This window comes from Aptenodytes forsteri, unplaced genomic scaffold, assembly GCF_000699145.1.
Source record: "Aptenodytes forsteri isolate BGI_AS27 unplaced genomic scaffold, ASM69914v1 Scaffold195, whole genome shotgun sequence".
Lineage (NCBI taxonomy): Eukaryota > Metazoa > Chordata > Aves > Sphenisciformes > Spheniscidae > Aptenodytes > Aptenodytes forsteri.
In genome coordinates, this window is record NW_008795317.1 from 3038577 (window position 1) to 3055309 (window position 16733).

The 16733-nt window shown below is 35.5% G+C and overlaps 1 protein-coding gene across 1 annotated transcript in view; it reads left to right on the forward strand.

The window, feature by feature from the left end:
• UBR2 (ubiquitin protein ligase E3 component n-recognin 2) overlaps window positions 1-15847 on the forward strand; it is a 64083-nt gene extending 48236 nt beyond the window's left edge. Inside the window, exons 31-46 of the mRNA XM_009279612.2 lie at window positions 559-720; window positions 1079-1176; window positions 1769-1841; window positions 2663-2811; window positions 2907-2962; window positions 3388-3484; window positions 5640-5707; window positions 6128-6263; window positions 6901-6991; window positions 7480-7610; window positions 9337-9445; window positions 9698-9754; window positions 11270-11347; window positions 11643-11813; window positions 12501-12602; window positions 13573-15847. Coding sequence (XP_009277887.1) covers window positions 559-720; window positions 1079-1176; window positions 1769-1841; window positions 2663-2811; window positions 2907-2962; window positions 3388-3484; window positions 5640-5707; window positions 6128-6263; window positions 6901-6991; window positions 7480-7610; window positions 9337-9445; window positions 9698-9754; window positions 11270-11347; window positions 11643-11813; window positions 12501-12602; window positions 13573-13714 — 1720 coding nt within the window. The 3' untranslated portion in view covers window positions 13715-15847. The remainder of the gene's footprint in view (window positions 1-558; window positions 721-1078; window positions 1177-1768; window positions 1842-2662; window positions 2812-2906; window positions 2963-3387; window positions 3485-5639; window positions 5708-6127; window positions 6264-6900; window positions 6992-7479; window positions 7611-9336; window positions 9446-9697; window positions 9755-11269; window positions 11348-11642; window positions 11814-12500; window positions 12603-13572) is intronic.
• Window positions 15848-16733: the final 886 nt, after the last annotated feature.

The window sequence follows — 16733 nt, forward strand, 5'->3', positions numbered from 1 at the left end:
CCTGTGTTCAGACCTTTTTTGGGTCATCGTCGGGCACGCTCTAAACCATCCCAGAGGCTTCTGGAGTAGCAGTTATGTTTAGCAAAGCAGTGAATTCAGTTCTTTATCGTATAGGATTTGGAGATCAGCCACCAGTTTTTCCAGTGGCTGCTCTGTTGTGGCCTGTAATGGAATATGCATGTGGATAATGCTCATGGCACCTCTCTTAAAATTTTATGTAAAACTGAAGAATTTTTTTTTTTTAATCCTTCAACATTCTCTCTACGTCTCCCCCTCACCCTTTTTTTTCCTAAATGGAAATTGCTGAACTTCAGACTTAAATGTGATTTTGACAGCCCATTGAACTTCAGCATTTGGGGGGATTTTGGCTGCAAAAAACTGGGAATAGCCTGCACTTAGTAATACTTTATCAGTCAGAGGATAGAGCTTTTTCCTTCAGATAATTCTCTTATGTATATCTGGGAAAAGGCAAAACAGTGTCTTCATGACAATTCAAGAATTTATACATTAAAGTAATGTTTTAATAATTTGTCATTAATATCTTGCCCTTTTCTAAAGGTATTTTGATGCTGTCCAAGCGAAAGAGCAACGAAGACAACAAAGATTACGAGTACACACAAGTTACGATGTAGAAAATGGTGAATTCCTTTGCCCACTTTGTGAATGTTTAAGCAACACCGTTATTCCTCTGCTTCCTCCACCAAGAGTTTTGTTTAACAGGTCTGTTTGCTTTATAAATGTCCTCGGTAAACATAAAAAACAAAATCCCAAACAAGCCACACCTCAAAAACCCCTTTCAAAATGTTTATTATCTTCTGTTTTGATAATCTCGAATGGGTTGCCTCCCTGCTTATTTTGGTTTATGGACCTTCCTTGGTTGTTGTATAGTATGGAATTTAGAGTATGAAGGGACAGTGAAGTGTAGCACCTGCGGGGAAAGAACTGAAGATAGAGAAATATGTGGGCAACAGAGAAAGAGCCTGTTGAGAAACAGAAGAACATGGAATGCTTGTGAATTACTAATTCTGTATATAGTTTGTTATTAACTAATGTGTGTATTCTGTTTATTTTTGGACAGGTTAGACTTTTCAGGCCAACCAAACCTAGCTCAGTGGATCAAAACAATATCCCAGCAAATAAAAGCACTGTATTTACTTCGAGATGAAGACTGTGCAAGTAAGTCTGAAGAAATGTGTGTATTTGTATGTGAAAAACATAGAACCATTTAGGTTGGAAAAGACCTTTAAGATCATCGAGTCCAACCGTTAACCTAACACTGCCGAGTCCACCACTAAACCATGTCCCTAAGTGCCACGTCTACATGTCTTTTTAAATACCTCCAGGGATGGTGACTCCACCACTTCCCTGGGCAGCCTGCTCCAACGCCTGACAACCCTGTCGGTGAAGAAATTTTTCCTCATGTCCAATCTAAACCTCCCCTGGCGCAACTTGAGGCCGTTTCCTCTTGTCCTATCGCTTGTTACTTGGGAGAAGAGACCGACACCCACCTCGCTACAACCTCCTTTCAGGTAGTTGTAGAGAGCGACAAGGTCTCCCCTCAGCCTCGTTTTCTCCGGGCTAAACAACCCCAGTTCAGGAAAAAGACCAAGTATTATGGTTGTACCACAGTGACATTGAGAGATGGTGGCGAAAGTGGCAAGAGTAGCTTGGAATTTCAGTTTCTGGTGATGTGCTCCTGCACCTTTTTATAATGTAAAAATTATGTATAGGTGAACTATCGGTGTTTTGTTACTTCTTGTTTGTACAGGCAATTCTGGTAATTCAGAAAAAATGGATCAGCTGCAATTACCTGAAGGATTTAGACCAGATTTCAAACCGAAGTATGTATTTACGTCTTAATAAATCATTAAAACTTCATCATGAAATGGTAACGTGAAAATAGAATGTGACTTCTGTGCTATAAGGTCTCACTAATTCAGGCAAAAATAGGAATTTTGCCTTAATTAGAAAAGTTGATCCTATTATTATGATGGTATTGAAGTCCAACCCACAAGCAGTAAATAATGCAGTAGAATTTCAGAGGCGGATGTGATGCATGGATGTGCAGAGAAGACACTGCTGTTTGTATAAATTTCAACATCAGGATTAAGCTTGCTTTCCCGATTACTTGTAACCGGATGAAGGATTCATCATTGTAGCTCAGCACTACAAGTAAAACGTCAAGAAAGACTATGAAATGGAGAGTATGTTAATATGTAATTTCAGCTACTATGGTATGTTTGTATTTGAGTCTACCCCTTCCTCACTTGGGGAGAAAGTAATGAATTTCATTACATGGTACAGACATTTACCTGCCACTACACACACAAATGCAAGACACCTGTCCCAGCAGATGACAGATTTTGCCATCAGACACACACAGTTCTTTAAATTAAGTCTTAACTATATTACCTTTGAAGACTGGATATTCTTAATGCTAAAAAATGAGATTGATTCCAATCAAATAATCAAAAATTGATTGTGAGTGTATCTGTCACAGAAAAGAGATTACAGAATACCAGATCCAAAGAAAGATACTGGAGTTCTTGCTTAAATTTTAAAAATCCAGGTGTTCAGCTATGGGGTGAATGCTCATCATTAAAAGTACTATGCTGCCAGTGGAGAAAAAAATGAATTGGTAATATTGTTTTCTTTGTTTCAGGAATCCTTATTCTGAGAGCATAAAAGAGATGTTGACAACTTTTGGTACGGCGACATACAAAGTAGGCTTGAAGGTTCATCCAAATGAAGAAGATCCACGTGTACCTATAATGTGCTGGGGAAGCTGTGCTTACACGATACAGACTATAGGTACTAATGTATTCATTTTGCTCCTTTATATGTGAATTTCAGAATTTAGTTAAATTCACAGCACTGAAATATTTTGGGGTTTTGTTTATTTCCAGAACGACTTTTAGCTGATGAAGATAAACCATTATTTGGTCATTTACCTTGTCGACAGGTAAGGATCAAGCAGCAATTCCTCTCTGAATCAGTGGAAAAAGAGGGAATTGTGCTTCTTTAATGCAGAATATCAAAATGTTAAGTTATGGTTATTTGATAGCTTTATTTGTTGGATCCCACTGTTTGGTCAATCAGTATCTGATTATTAATCTATGTAAAAATCAAATCTAGCAAAACTATTATGGGTTTTTTTCCTATAAATGCATAGTTTAGTAAGGCTAGGGTTTCAGTCAAAGTAAGAATACTGAAGGGAACTTGTATATTTGCATAAACATAAATATCTTTGTCATATGCTTAGACACTCAAAGTGCTCCCATAAACTGCAGCTGAGGGGCCTGAAAAGAATGCTGTAAGTCAAAAGACCTTTTCATATTGAGGAACTTCGTTAACTGTGGCAGTGTCTCTTTTTCTTTGTTTTTAAAGGATGACTGCCTTACATCATTAACAAGATTTGCAGCAGCTCACTGGACAGTTTCATCTCTTTCGGCAGTACAGGGTCACTTTTGTACTCTCTTAGCATGTAAGTTTACCACCTTATTCTGTTTTTCACAAAGATACAGATACAGAAAAATGCTTACAGAATGATTGTTAGTCTTGTTATCAAGAAGATTGTTTTATGTAGTGGTTTTAAGTAATAGACCAAGAGCTGGTATTTTCACATGTGTACCTATACAAATTTCATCATACCATGGAAAAAAGACATTTCTTTTGGTCTGCAGTTCCAAGATACATTTCAAGAGAAGCATGGATATTTTGCTGTGAAGGAGTTCTGTTGATTCTTCCCAGCATTTGTATTGCTGCTTTTAGAAAGGTACCTAGAGCAAAAGAGAAGGAAGCGTGGTCCTTCACAAAAGAGAAGTGGTACGCTGGAACTTTAAAGAGGAGGAAATTAAGATTAATATAGTATTGAAAGGAAATAGGATATTTGCAGAGGTCTCTAATATATCTGCAAACTTCTCTGCCTTTGAAAAGTAGGATCTGTGATAAGCCAGGACTTATATGTAATGTCATATATTAGTTGAGGATTTTAATGAGAACAGCCAAAATGTTCCAAGCTTGAAGCATTTGTAGATACAGGTGAAGAGTCTGAAGTTCAGCCTAATGCAATAATTACATGAGAGGACTATTCTGAAAGGGTATAAAATGGGATAATTGTAATGTTTACAGGCAGTAGAGCATGGAAACTTTTAAAATGCATTCATATACTGAAATTACTAGTAGAATTGATACCACCTACTTCAGCAAACAGTTGGCAGCTTTATGGGGAAGAACTTAATTGACATCAGTTTGTAGCAGTAATGACTGAGCCATTTTCTATGTGAAGTAGAAGAGACAATGTTGCTAGATATTTGACTGGAACTCTGTAGTATACAATGTTCTGCATGGTTTGGGTTTTCTTGAAATTGCATGAATGTTTCTTCAAAGCTCTTCTTCCCTCCAGCTGACAGAAGCAACTGTACTGCTTTTATTTTTATGAAGGAAAAAGATTTGTTATTTTATTTGATTTTTCAAGGCTAGGAATAAGGAAAATTATTAGCCTTTGATCTGTCAGTATTCTATGAACTATTTATACATAAAGATAACTTATCGAATAAAAGTATGGTTTTGGAAGTCCCTTGCTCTGGTCACATTTTTGATAGAAGCATTTTTAAGACTTTTGGGTTGAGTTCTGTGGCTGTATGGTTACAAAAGTAGAAGCATTTGAAATCTGAGTGGTGGTGAAATGTTTGCTAACAGAAATAGCTTCAAAATGTCACAGATCTTCAGCTGTTAATTTTCTGGCCAGCAAGGCAGCAGTCTTCAGCTGAAATATTTTTAAGTTGTTATGATGAGACTACTTTTTACTGTAGTAGTGTTTTTAAATGTGGCAGCTCAATGCGTATAGCTGCATTGTAAAACTATTCTCATAGCTGCAGTGTAAACTCTTTTATTGTAAATCAGATTTTACTGCTTGGAGTAAAGAAGTTTGCAACTGTTCTGTGATTGTTTTTTTAAATACATTGTAACATTTTCAAGACCCTTTACTTTTGTTTGCTTTTAGATGGAGTTTACTCTGTTACTTGCAATTTATTACGTGTGTGAATTTCTGTTGTCAGGTCGAGTGCTTTGGTTGATACTTTGTGGTTACAGTGAATGTGAATACTACAGAGGTGGAGAGACCAATACCTAGCTCTTTCATAATTGGAGATAAAATAATGAAACTAAGACACTCTTTAGCAATGCATTTTTGAGCCTGTAAGGCAAATAAGTAACATGAGGCAAATTTAGGGAACCTTGTAAAGTTAAGCGAATTGCAAAAGTTTCCTTTGAACAGACAACAATTAGTGTTTCTGTTTAGTCACTAGTGTTTGAGCTTATTTCTCCCACTGGAAACCTAAGCAATTGAAGAAGGTCACTGTGGGAGTAGTGAATGGCTGCACTTACTTTGATACAGTTATTTTGGGTTTGTTTCATTTCAATACAGTACAGTCAAGTAGGTAAGAGCCTTTTCCAGTAATGTTGAACAACTCTTGAATTCACACCTTTCTGGCCAAAACAGGTACATTTGTATTTTAAGTACTTTAAGCATATAAACCAAGGAGATGGCTCTCATTTTGTAACTAAAGTACACTAAAATCTTTTCATATATTCAATATTTCAATTAATAAATTTATTTTTTTTTCTAAAATACTCAGCACTGGTGCCTAATGAAAAAAATGGAAATCTTCCTTGCATACTTCATTTTGACATGTTTCATTTATTGGTAAGTATTCCATAATACATATTAATAATGTTTTGATCCAGTAGGCACTATGTCAAAACTTCATTGGAAAGTTTCTGTTTACTTTGGGTTAGGAACCTTTCAAAATGTTCAGGTTTTTAGTATTTTTTCACTACTTAATACAATTTAAAGACTTTTTTCATTGCAAGTATTCTTATGTATAAATAAAAATGGGGTAAAATGAGGTGGAATGTATACTCTTTGGATGTTAAAAACAAAACAAAAACTACCAAAAACAATCTCCCAACAAACCACAAAGAGAAAATAGCGCAAAAAAAAAAAATCCCGAACAAACATTATGAGGTATGCTGTCTTCAAAGGGTATAGTTGCAGCATGAGCAGAGACAATGGGAAGATTCAAAAAGAAAAGGAATATATCAGCTTTTGTGTTTTCTTTTACAGGTAAGCTTGGTGCTTTCTTTCCCTGCCATACATTGTCAGGATTTTTCAGGGGTTAGTCTTGGCACTGGAGATCTTCACCTGTTTCATCTTGTCACTATGGCACACATAATACAAATTTTACTTACCTCATCAACAGGTAATGCCACTTTCTTTCAACTTCTATTGAAATGATTCCTCACATCTGTACTTGGAAAACACTAAGGTGCTATTGGTAAATGTATGCAGTTTACAGTTGCAAAATAAAATTGCAAGTACTCTCTCTTTCAGCCCATAGAAAGTATTGATAAATTGTATTCATGAAAGTTCAGTCTTTTGTCTTTATTGCTTAACAGTAGAGGTTTTTTGGAGCATAGCTAGTCGTGAATCCTAGCTTTCCAGATAATGTAGCAGTGCCTGGAAGTGTTTATTGCAGAGACTTGGCTTAGGCATTGCATGATGAATGAGTTGCAGTTAGCGAAGTAAGGAATCAATGTATCTTCTGGCAAGAGGAACTGGATAAGGTGTAGTACGCCAAAAGCAAAGAACTCCATGCAAGTATATTAAGAAACCCAACCAATCGAACAGGTAAACCAACACCTCACTGGAGCTGACAGTAGCATAAACTTAAAACATAAAATGTGCAGCAGAAAACTTTTTTCCAGTACATCATATTGTAGTACAGTGGAATATTTCACTTAGTTTTGGCCTTTTTCTCGAAACCTGAAAAATTACATTCTTGCTGTGTAAACATGTATATATGAAGTAACTTGCTTTTTATTTCTTTCTTTCTTCAGAAGAGAATGGCATGGATCAAGAAGACACTAACAGTGAAGAGGAAGTAGCTGTGCTTACACTGTATAAATTTCTTTGCCAGTGTACAGGAAGGTAAAAGGGCGATCTTTTGATAAAATTTATAATATTTTCTCCCTCCTGGACTCAACTCATAACTTGGGAACTCTTGCATCTTGTTTCTCATCCACTACTTCTAGATAGAATTTTCAAGTAACTATTCCTATAAATTCCTCTGTTTGTGCTCATGAAGATACCTGGTCATGAAAATTGTGCTCTGGAAGAATTTTTTTAGTCAGTTTGCAGATGTGTAGAATCTGGAATTGGCAGTGTCTGAGTACAGAAAACTTGTTAGGATCTGAAATGTCTATGCAAAATTTTCCTTAATTTACTGTCCCAGTTGGTTACATTTTTATGAATCTCTGATTGTTTTTCTTGGAATTAGCTTTGAAATAAACACTTTGATGCTTGTTTCAACTGAAGTCAGTAATTTAATATGAAGTATGACTGAAGACTTACTAAATATAGCTCTCAGACTGAAATGATTAAATATAAGAAAACTTTTTTTATTGTGTTCTCTTAAGTGCCTTGAAAGAAATTTCCTCAGGCTGGCACCTGTGGAGGAATCTAAAAGCTGGAATCATGCCTTTCCTGAGATGTTCTGCTTTGTTTTTCCATTACTTAAATGGAGTCCCAGCACCTTCAGAAATTCAAGGTACTGTCTGCTTTGTATTAAATCAGCTTTTCAAGAGATACAAACATTTATGGACAAAATAAACTATATTTAAACTCTCTTTTCTGAAGAAGCTGATTGAATGAATGTGGGTTTGTTACCAGTGCAGAATCATATCTACATAATGAAAAAGGAAAACAAAAAAAAAATTTGTTTCCTTTTTAAAAATGTATTTTTAATATCAAGGCCAATGCCATTTTAGCTTACCTAAAACAGAAACTGATGCTCTTCTGTTAAAAAGTGAAATATTGATTATTTCAGATCTATTGATAACTGTTTTCAAGTGAGACCTGCTTTTCCTTGTATCAATTTCATTCAAATCAGCATCCACTAATAATTAAAATCTCCAAATACATTGATGTTATGTTACAGCCCAAATAATCGATGTTATTAACGTACTTTACTGTCCTCCACGTATGGTGTATGTAGGGACTGAATGTAAATCTGAAGATATTACTTATTATTATAAGTAGCTTCACACTGCTTCAGGATTCCCATGTTTAAAACAAAATATGGTATGTGGTGCTGAGCTGACATGAGAACAGCTGCAGAACTTGTAGAATGTTTCCTTGATACATAGCTTCTTGACAAATTGTGTTTAAAATGTAGTTTATTTTCATTTTACAATAGCAATGCTTAAGCATTTGGGTCAAAAAAAAAAAACAAACCTCTATTTCTGAACTTTGATTTTTCTGTAACAAGTTTTCTGAAATTCATAGTCTGGACCAGTAGTGACTGCTTGAGTTCTTTGTTACAGATAATCTAAAGATGAGGTACAAAGTGCAGCTGTACTTCCAGACAGTAGGTCCATGGGCTGTTAAAGAGTTGGTTGTAGGAGAGGGGAAGAGGAAGGCTTTGCTTCACTTTGTTACAATCCTCAAGTCCCAGGTGCTTGGATGGCCCCGCAGGTCCCCACCACCAAGATACGTCCTGATGCTGGCTGTGTAGGACTGGGTGTTTTGCTTTCCCTAGCCACTCACCTGCCCCAGGCCCGCTGATCCCACAGCTGGCCTGTATTGTTCTTCTGTAGTGTTTTATTGGGGATTGTGAAACAGGAATCACTTGGCTGTGAGAGGGAAGTGAGCTCAGCTTTCATTTTAATTTTCTTCACTCCTTTATTCAGGAGCAAAAGGGGCCATGCCACAGAAGAGGTACTGGTACTCTTTGTCCTGAAAGTTGGGAGAGCAGAGGCCCAGGGGCTCAAACCAATAGACTCGTATCATGAACATGGCAATGTAGCAGTTGTGTCCTACATAACGTTTTTGAAGAGTTTAGCATTGCAGACGTTTTTGGAATTTCTGTATTTCTGAGACTGTGGTATACTTCTTGGTATACTGTCAGTGATCACCTGCGTCAGTTTGTGTCGTGGACTACAAAGGGGACAAAGTAGCCATTTAATGGATGACATTAAAATGAAGACATACCAAGTTGTAAAGACCATTGGGCTCTCTGTTGTGGTTCTTATATGACCAGGCTTGAAACATGCTTAGAGGGGAAGTTTGAGGAAAGTTGCTTCTCATTACTGGCCGTTTTCCAACATAGCTGTCTGGTGTCTTTACTAGCACTTTCATACTTCATACCACATTTTGGGTGTGGGGGAATACAGTTTAAAAAAAAAAAAAAATGTCCCATTTAGGGCTGTATTTCATTTATTGTAGTTGATGTAATTTAAAAAATGCCGTTATGAGAATTATACTTTTTTTTGCAGTAAATGGAACAAACCAGTTTGAACACTTATGTAGCTATCTTTCCTTGCCAAGCAACCTCACTTGCCTTTTTCAAGAAAATAGTGAGATTCTGAACACGTTAATAGAAAGGTAAGTTGTGGTTTTATGCTTAGTTTAAATATAATAAGGAATTCTGCACAAGATAGTAATAGAAGTATTCTCCCAGGAGTGCATATAGGGAAATGAATAGTGGACTTTGAAAAGCATTTGTGAAAGAAGCATTTTGAAAGAAATAATTTTGGTTGTAGAGATTATTGAATAGACGTACTTTGGCATTTTCACTTATTTATTTTTGGAAAGTATCATCCATTGAAGCTAAAAGCCACTCTTTCTTTCTTGTAGTTGGTGTAGCAACAATGAAGTAAAAAGATACCTTGAAGGCAAGAGACATGCTATCAGGTAAACATGGAGAAATTTTAAGCAGAGACATGGGAGAAACTTCAATGTTGTAGTTTTCTCCAAATATTTTTTTTCTAAAGGGTGTTTATAACAACATGGTATCCGTTCTGCTTTATTGAATGACAAAGATATTAGGGGATAAGCAAAGAGATTTTTGGAATTTTGTAAGAAAATGAAATATTGCTTGAATTAGTAGAGTTTAAAGACAGAGTTAAATATCACAGTTTTATTTAGACTGATCTGCGGTAATCAGAGGCCATAACACTTCTTCTCATGTTTCCTGTAGTTGATTTGTACCTTTGCTATTGCTAAAAGACATCTGTAACCTTTGTTTAAAAATACGAAGCATTGAAGAGCTTTTTAAAGAATCCAAATTCTTCAGTGAAATCAACACCGAGTCAGTTGCCAAAAATAAAATTTGCTTTTCATACATTTCTACTTGCTAACCAATTATTTTGAATTCAGAACGCGCATTTAACTTAGTGGGTGTAGAAAAGCATTTGGGGTCGTCTTCTTTATGAAGGCTGGGTAAAAATGGTGGTTATCAATTATCCAAATAATTATAAATGAATATGAGGTTCACAGTGCTGTCATTAAAAATATATCCCTGCATTTTAATCTCCTGTGCTAAATACATAAAATCAGTCTTTCAGCGTTGTACATACAATAAGGCTAAGTGACAAAAGTAAAAATTAATCACTTCATTTGTTAAATACCAGACTATTAACAGAATATCTTATACAGTAAGAATACTCTGATTGCATAATTGATTTCCTGTTATGTGTGATTGTTGGGAGTTTTAGTCCATGTGTTCCTTTTGCTGATTCTTAACTGCTCTTCCCAAGATTATGTTCAACTTGACAGCGATTTTTTTTTTCCTCTCAGCATGTTCTTGTGCATTGCTTCTGTTACAAACCTCTATTTACATTTCACAGTCTAATTTGTATTATTCCTAGAGTTGAAGATTATTAAAATTTAGTGTATAGCATCTGCAAAAAAAATTAACTTTTAACTGTTATTTCTAAAGCTATAAATACTTGGTATTAAATAGGTCATTTTCATTGCATGAATATTTCGTTCTCTTCAGGATACAAGTTCTCTGAACTGGAGTGTCAGAGTATTTTCCATTCAATATTAGCGACAAAAGGAAAACACAAAGCAAACTGATAAGGGAGCAGAACAAAGTCATGAGGCTTTGCTAAAAGCATATGTATGACGTATTTTTCTGACTTTCTGCCTGTACGTTTTCTCAAATTCATAAAAAATATAATTAAGAAAACTGGAGGTGGTCTAGCTGAGAGATGTTGGGGGTTCCTTTTTTTATGTGCTGCCATTTTACTCTATGAATGGCAGAGAAGAGGAAAACTTTAAAAATTTAATTGAAGAGGAAAACTTTAAAAATTTAATTATTCACAGATGCTGTTTAGATGATTTAGGAAAACGTGAGTGAGTTTGTGTAATCACTGTGTATTATTCATTGAAATATGAGTGGTTAATTTGATTGCTTTATTCTAGCTATGCAAGAGAATCCAACAAATTAATAGACCTTCCGGACGACTACAGCTGCCTCATTAACCAAGCATCCAATTTCTCGTAAGTTGTATGCAATTATAGCGAGGACCCCTAAAGTTGTCTGCTGCTTTTGATGAACTGGGAAACCTCTAACCTGAAAGCCTCAGGAATATGTTTGTAGAATCATAAAGTTAATGGCACATGTTGATTGTCGTCTCTTCTGGCAAAACCGCTGTGTATTTCAGTGAAATAGGAATTGCAGGGATCTGTATAACTGTTAACTGTATAAATGTTCAAAAGTACTTTTGAATCTTTTTACCTTCTAGAGTTAATAAATACGGTGGGGTTTTGTTTTTTTTCTTTTGCTTAACAAAAGGTGTCCGAAATCAGGTGGTGATAAAAGCAGAGCCCCAACATTGTGCCTTGTGTGTGGGACCATGCTATGTTCTCAGAGTTACTGTTGTCAAACGGAATTAGAAGGAGAAGATGTTGGAGCCTGTACTGCACATACATACACTTGTGGTTCTGGAGTGGGCATATTCCTTAGGTAAGGAACCGAACACCTCTACTTATTTTGCTAGGTTAGATGGTGTGTGTGGACATGAAACGAATAGTTCTATAAATGTGATTGTAGGGGTGGTTTGTAAAGGCAGTGGTTTGTTAATAACAGGGTCGCCTAAAAACTAGAGTGTATTCATCTTCCTTATACTTTGGTATAAGGTTCAGAGGTTGTTTCCTTGAAGATAAGGTATCATACCAAATTTAAAGTGAATTTGTTTTCTCTGTGTGTTTATTTCCACTCGAGTATTACAAAACAGTGAAGGTAAATACCTTGATGTTGTTGTTGTTGCTGCTGCTGTTGAAAACATGAAATTCATTTTAGCTGTCTTCCTGCATACAAGGAAAGGTTAGATAATGTCTATTTTCACTTTGGCAAAGATTAGTGAGAAGTGAAATTGTTTTATTTTCTTCTTGTGGTTGTGTCGAGTATTTTACACAGACTGCAAATGATAGGACATGAAACTGCATTGCTTTAACTGCTACCGAGGAGTTCTAACAGGAAGAGAATAAGATCTTTAGTTTTAAAAAAACAAAAGTACCTTTAAAAAATCTGTACATGCAGATTATACAGAATGAAAGTAGGTGAGAACTGGAAAAACAGTGTCTATGAAAATATGAGAAACTATTCACCTAAAAATCAATTACTAAAAATCTTCTCTGTGTTTCTCTCTAGAGTACGAGAATGTCAGGTGCTATTTTTAGCTGGAAAAACAAAGGGCTGCTTTTATCCTCCTCCTTATCTCGATGACTATGGAGAGACAGACCAGGGACTCAGGTAAATATTTTTAAAAATGTATCTTTTAAATACAGGAATTCTAAAACTATCTGGTTTGTAAAATACACTTTAAAAATCTTCTCTGTGTTTCTCTCTAGAGTACGAGAATGTCAGGTGCTATTTTTAGCTGGAAAAACAAAGGGCTGCTTTTATCCTCCTCCTTATCTCGATGACTATGGAGAGACAGACCAGGGACTCAGGTAAATATTTTTAAAAATGTATCTTTTAAATACAGGAATTCTAAAACTATCTGGTTTGTAAAATACACTTTCTATGTTACTTTTTTATTTTAATTATATAGCTATATATAATTTTGACATTGCTGTTGCATCTAATATCTTCAAACATTTTAGTGCTAATACATGTTTTCTAGGTTAAAAATACTTAATGGAAGACCTTTCCCAGGTTATAAACAGTTGACTTGAGGTGTAAAAACATAAATCTCTTTAGCATCTATGAAGTTACCTAGAAACTGAGGCTGCAAATTTTATTTGTGTATAGTGCGTTTGTTTGTATAATCTGTGTTAATTTAATACCAAGTGAAAATACTATGAGATAATTTAATTTAATGTGGTAACTCCTGTCTCTGTTTCCTATGAGAATAGTTTGGGAATTCGATATTGTTAATGCTTGCTACTTCTGAAGCTGGTCAAAATCATAGCATATGAGCTGGTTCAGCATGGAAAGATTGCTGAAAACCTATGTACAGACTTCGGTGGACTGTACGTGAGATTCCCAAAGGCTGGAGAGGGAACTGTTGAGCAGTAAGGGTGGGGGACCAGGGAAGGTAGCACTCCAGTTTACGGATCAAAGTATCTGTTGATTTGTTCTGACAAGAGAATAATATCAAGGTGTTATCTAAACATTTTAATATTTTAAAGGGTTATCTAATATTTAATATGTCGCACCTGAGTGTTTGTGCTTAGCTGCAGTGTTTTATCATTCCTGATACGTATTATCTGCTTTTCAGACGCGGGAATCCCTTACATCTGTGCAAAGAACGATTTAAAAAGATTCAAAAACTCTGGCAGCAGCACAGTATCACAGAGGAAATTGGACATGCACAAGAAGCAAATCAAACACTAGTTGGCATTGATTGGCAGCATTTATAATGGTTATCTGCTGAAGACTGGAACTTTATTAAGATTTTTGTAACTCAGTAAGCTTTTCAAAGGAGGGATTAGGAAAAAAAAGTCTGAGGGGGGAAAAAACCCCAAACCCGGTCCCGTTATTTAATCTTTGTTTTACAATGTATTTCATAAAGATACCAGTTAACTTTAATCAAGTAAACTTCTTTCTATGTAAGCAAGTTTTATTAGTCATATAATTTGCACTGTGCTTCCTTCACAGAAATGTCTTGGGTTATAAACCTGGGCAAATGAACTTGAGTTTCTGATAAAAAAAGAATGACTCTTTTTGGAAGTCTGACTATGATTTTTCTTATAAACTGCAAGAGAAAAAGACTGCTGAAACAGAAACTAGATAGAGCACAATTACGGATTGTGTTTTGCCCCTTGCTAGTAATCTGAGCCGTTTTATTTATTATTCTGCATTTTAATACTTAAGCTGTGTGTACATGCAATGGAATGAAGTAAGGAAGCAAATAATGTAGCAAATGGATGTTACTCTCTGCATCGGTGGATAATTCACTCTTTCACTTGGTGTATCTGAAACGATTTTGTCATTTGTACTCTTGCAGCTTTCTTGCTTCCAGTTGTTTTTTAACTAAAAAAACCTAACACTAACTTTACAAGTAAAATAATTTAATTTAAAGCTTTTTCCAGAGCATTGCACTCCTTAGAATTATGTAGTTTGTAATTTGAATTTAGCTGGGAAACCCTTCCACTTTCAATTATGTGATTGGTTATTGGTATTCAAGGGTTGACATTGTGCTTTAGAAGATATTTTAAGATAACGACAATACGTAAAATGTCATCAAAAGCTGATTTTATGTTAATTTGCAGAAGCACAGAGGATATTTTCTTCATTTTTGTTAACAGTCAACTTTTAAGGTGCAAATCCCATCTCCTTTTTGTTGCAGACAAGCTAAATGGTTTCCTCTGGCTTTGAAAGGCCACAATCACACTGCCCACCTTTTTGCATAGATTCAATTTTTTTTCTGTTTTCCCATCAAGTATATTTACTTTTTGACTTGATTTGAAGCTCTGTAAAGATGTTTGCATATAGTATATTTTATAAATATATTATATAACAGCGCAGATTTGCACTTGATATGGCAGTGAGTTTTCTAGCTGTATGTAATTAGACCGCCAAGGTGTCTCTAAAAAGTGACGTTATGCTTATTGATTTAAAATAAAATCCATTACCTTTCTCTCTCCTATCTTCTGACAAATTAGTAAAATCTTAATTTACATAGTTCTGTTTCCTTAATAATCTGTGGTTCTTTTAGTTAAGTCTTACTTTCTGACTACGTCTTCAGCCCAGATAAGCAATCCCTTTACTGTCTGCTGTGTCTTCAGTTACACTTGGTCTGACTGAATTGTTTCTATTTTTACAGATTTAATGCTTCAGATAAATTTTGTATATTCATGGTGTACAGGACAATTTTTCAAACATTCAGTAACAGTATTGAGTGAAGATGTGAAATATGAAATAAAGAAACTTGGCCAATGTTGATTTCCTTTTCTTAAAAACAGTACAGACTACTCTTGTCTCCACTACCTGTCGTAGTTCTAATCACTTATATATTGCTGTGAGTTTTTACAAAGAGACATGCAGAAGTTGCAGGAAAAAATGACGTTAATGCTTATTCTCTGCCTTCCCCTACTTAAGCTGGTTGATATATCAACAATTTTCTTTTCACACTTTTTTGGTGACGTTACTATTCCTTTGCAGAGAGTCTTTTTCTTAAGCTGTGTGCCACAGTTTCAAATAATGTGTAACTGCACTGAAAAACTCTCTTTTCCTGTAAGCATAATATTAAAAAGATAATTGATCATACTGACAGATTTCTCTGTACAAAGCAAAATGTTGATAGCAAGAAGGATTTTTTTTCTGAGATCAGAGTTGGAGGCTGCAAGGTTGAATAGGTTGGTAAAATTATGACTACAAATAATTGCAAAGTACACAATTTATCACTTTTTGCAAGTTTAGTCATTCTTTACTCAAGACTTCTATTTTCTGATTTGGTTTGCATGTATTTATATTAATGTAGAAATATTTATATATATAACATTGTTTCAGTATCAGGGAAATAATATCTGTAATAAATTGGCTATAACTTTAATATCTGCAGATTACGTGTACAATCTACAATGTATTATGTGTTTGGGGGGCGAAAAAACCCAACAACAAAACCCCACAAAATCCCCAAACCAGAAACCATCACAACAGAAAACAAAACAAAGCTGAAAACTTCAAGTAAATGCTTTTGGTGTTGATGTTAAATAAGTACTTTTAAACATTGTTTTTAGAATTTTGCTGAGCTTGTTCCTTCAAGTGTGTCACCTTGTTAATCTCAAGCTAACAGAAATACCTGGATATGCAACATCTGCAATTCCCCGGCTAAAAATGTAAGATGATTATATTATTAATGTCATTTGCTTCGGTCAGTTAAACCTTTCTTGACCTCTTCTAGAAAGTCTAATCATCTTTTTAAAGGATTGTAAATTTATATTTTGTAAAGGGATGAGGGTTGAAGTTCACATCAGTAATGTTTTTTACTCTGTTCATACTTCAAGATAACACTTTGTACTCTCCCCAGCCTGCCACAGGAGGCTCTCTTTCTTGCTCTGCAAGTGTGGCCGCACAGACCTTCTGTTCTTTCACTTTTGAGCCTTACCAGCTCTCAAGCCCCAGCCCTGGCATCTCATTTAAATGCATTTTATTTTATGCTAAATGACTTGGTGTTTTGTTCAGAAGCTACATCACTGTGATCATTTTCTCTCTGACCTTGTCGAGGTTTAACCTCAGTCGGCAACTGAGCACCACACAGCCGCTTGCTCACTTCCCCCCCCCTTCCCCCCCCTCCCCCCGGTGGGATGGGAGAGAGATTGGAAGAGCACAAGTGAGAAAAACTCGTGGGTTGAGATAAAAACAGTTTAATAATTGAAATAAAATGATAATACACAAAGTAAGTGATGCACAATGCAATTGCTCACCACCCGCTGA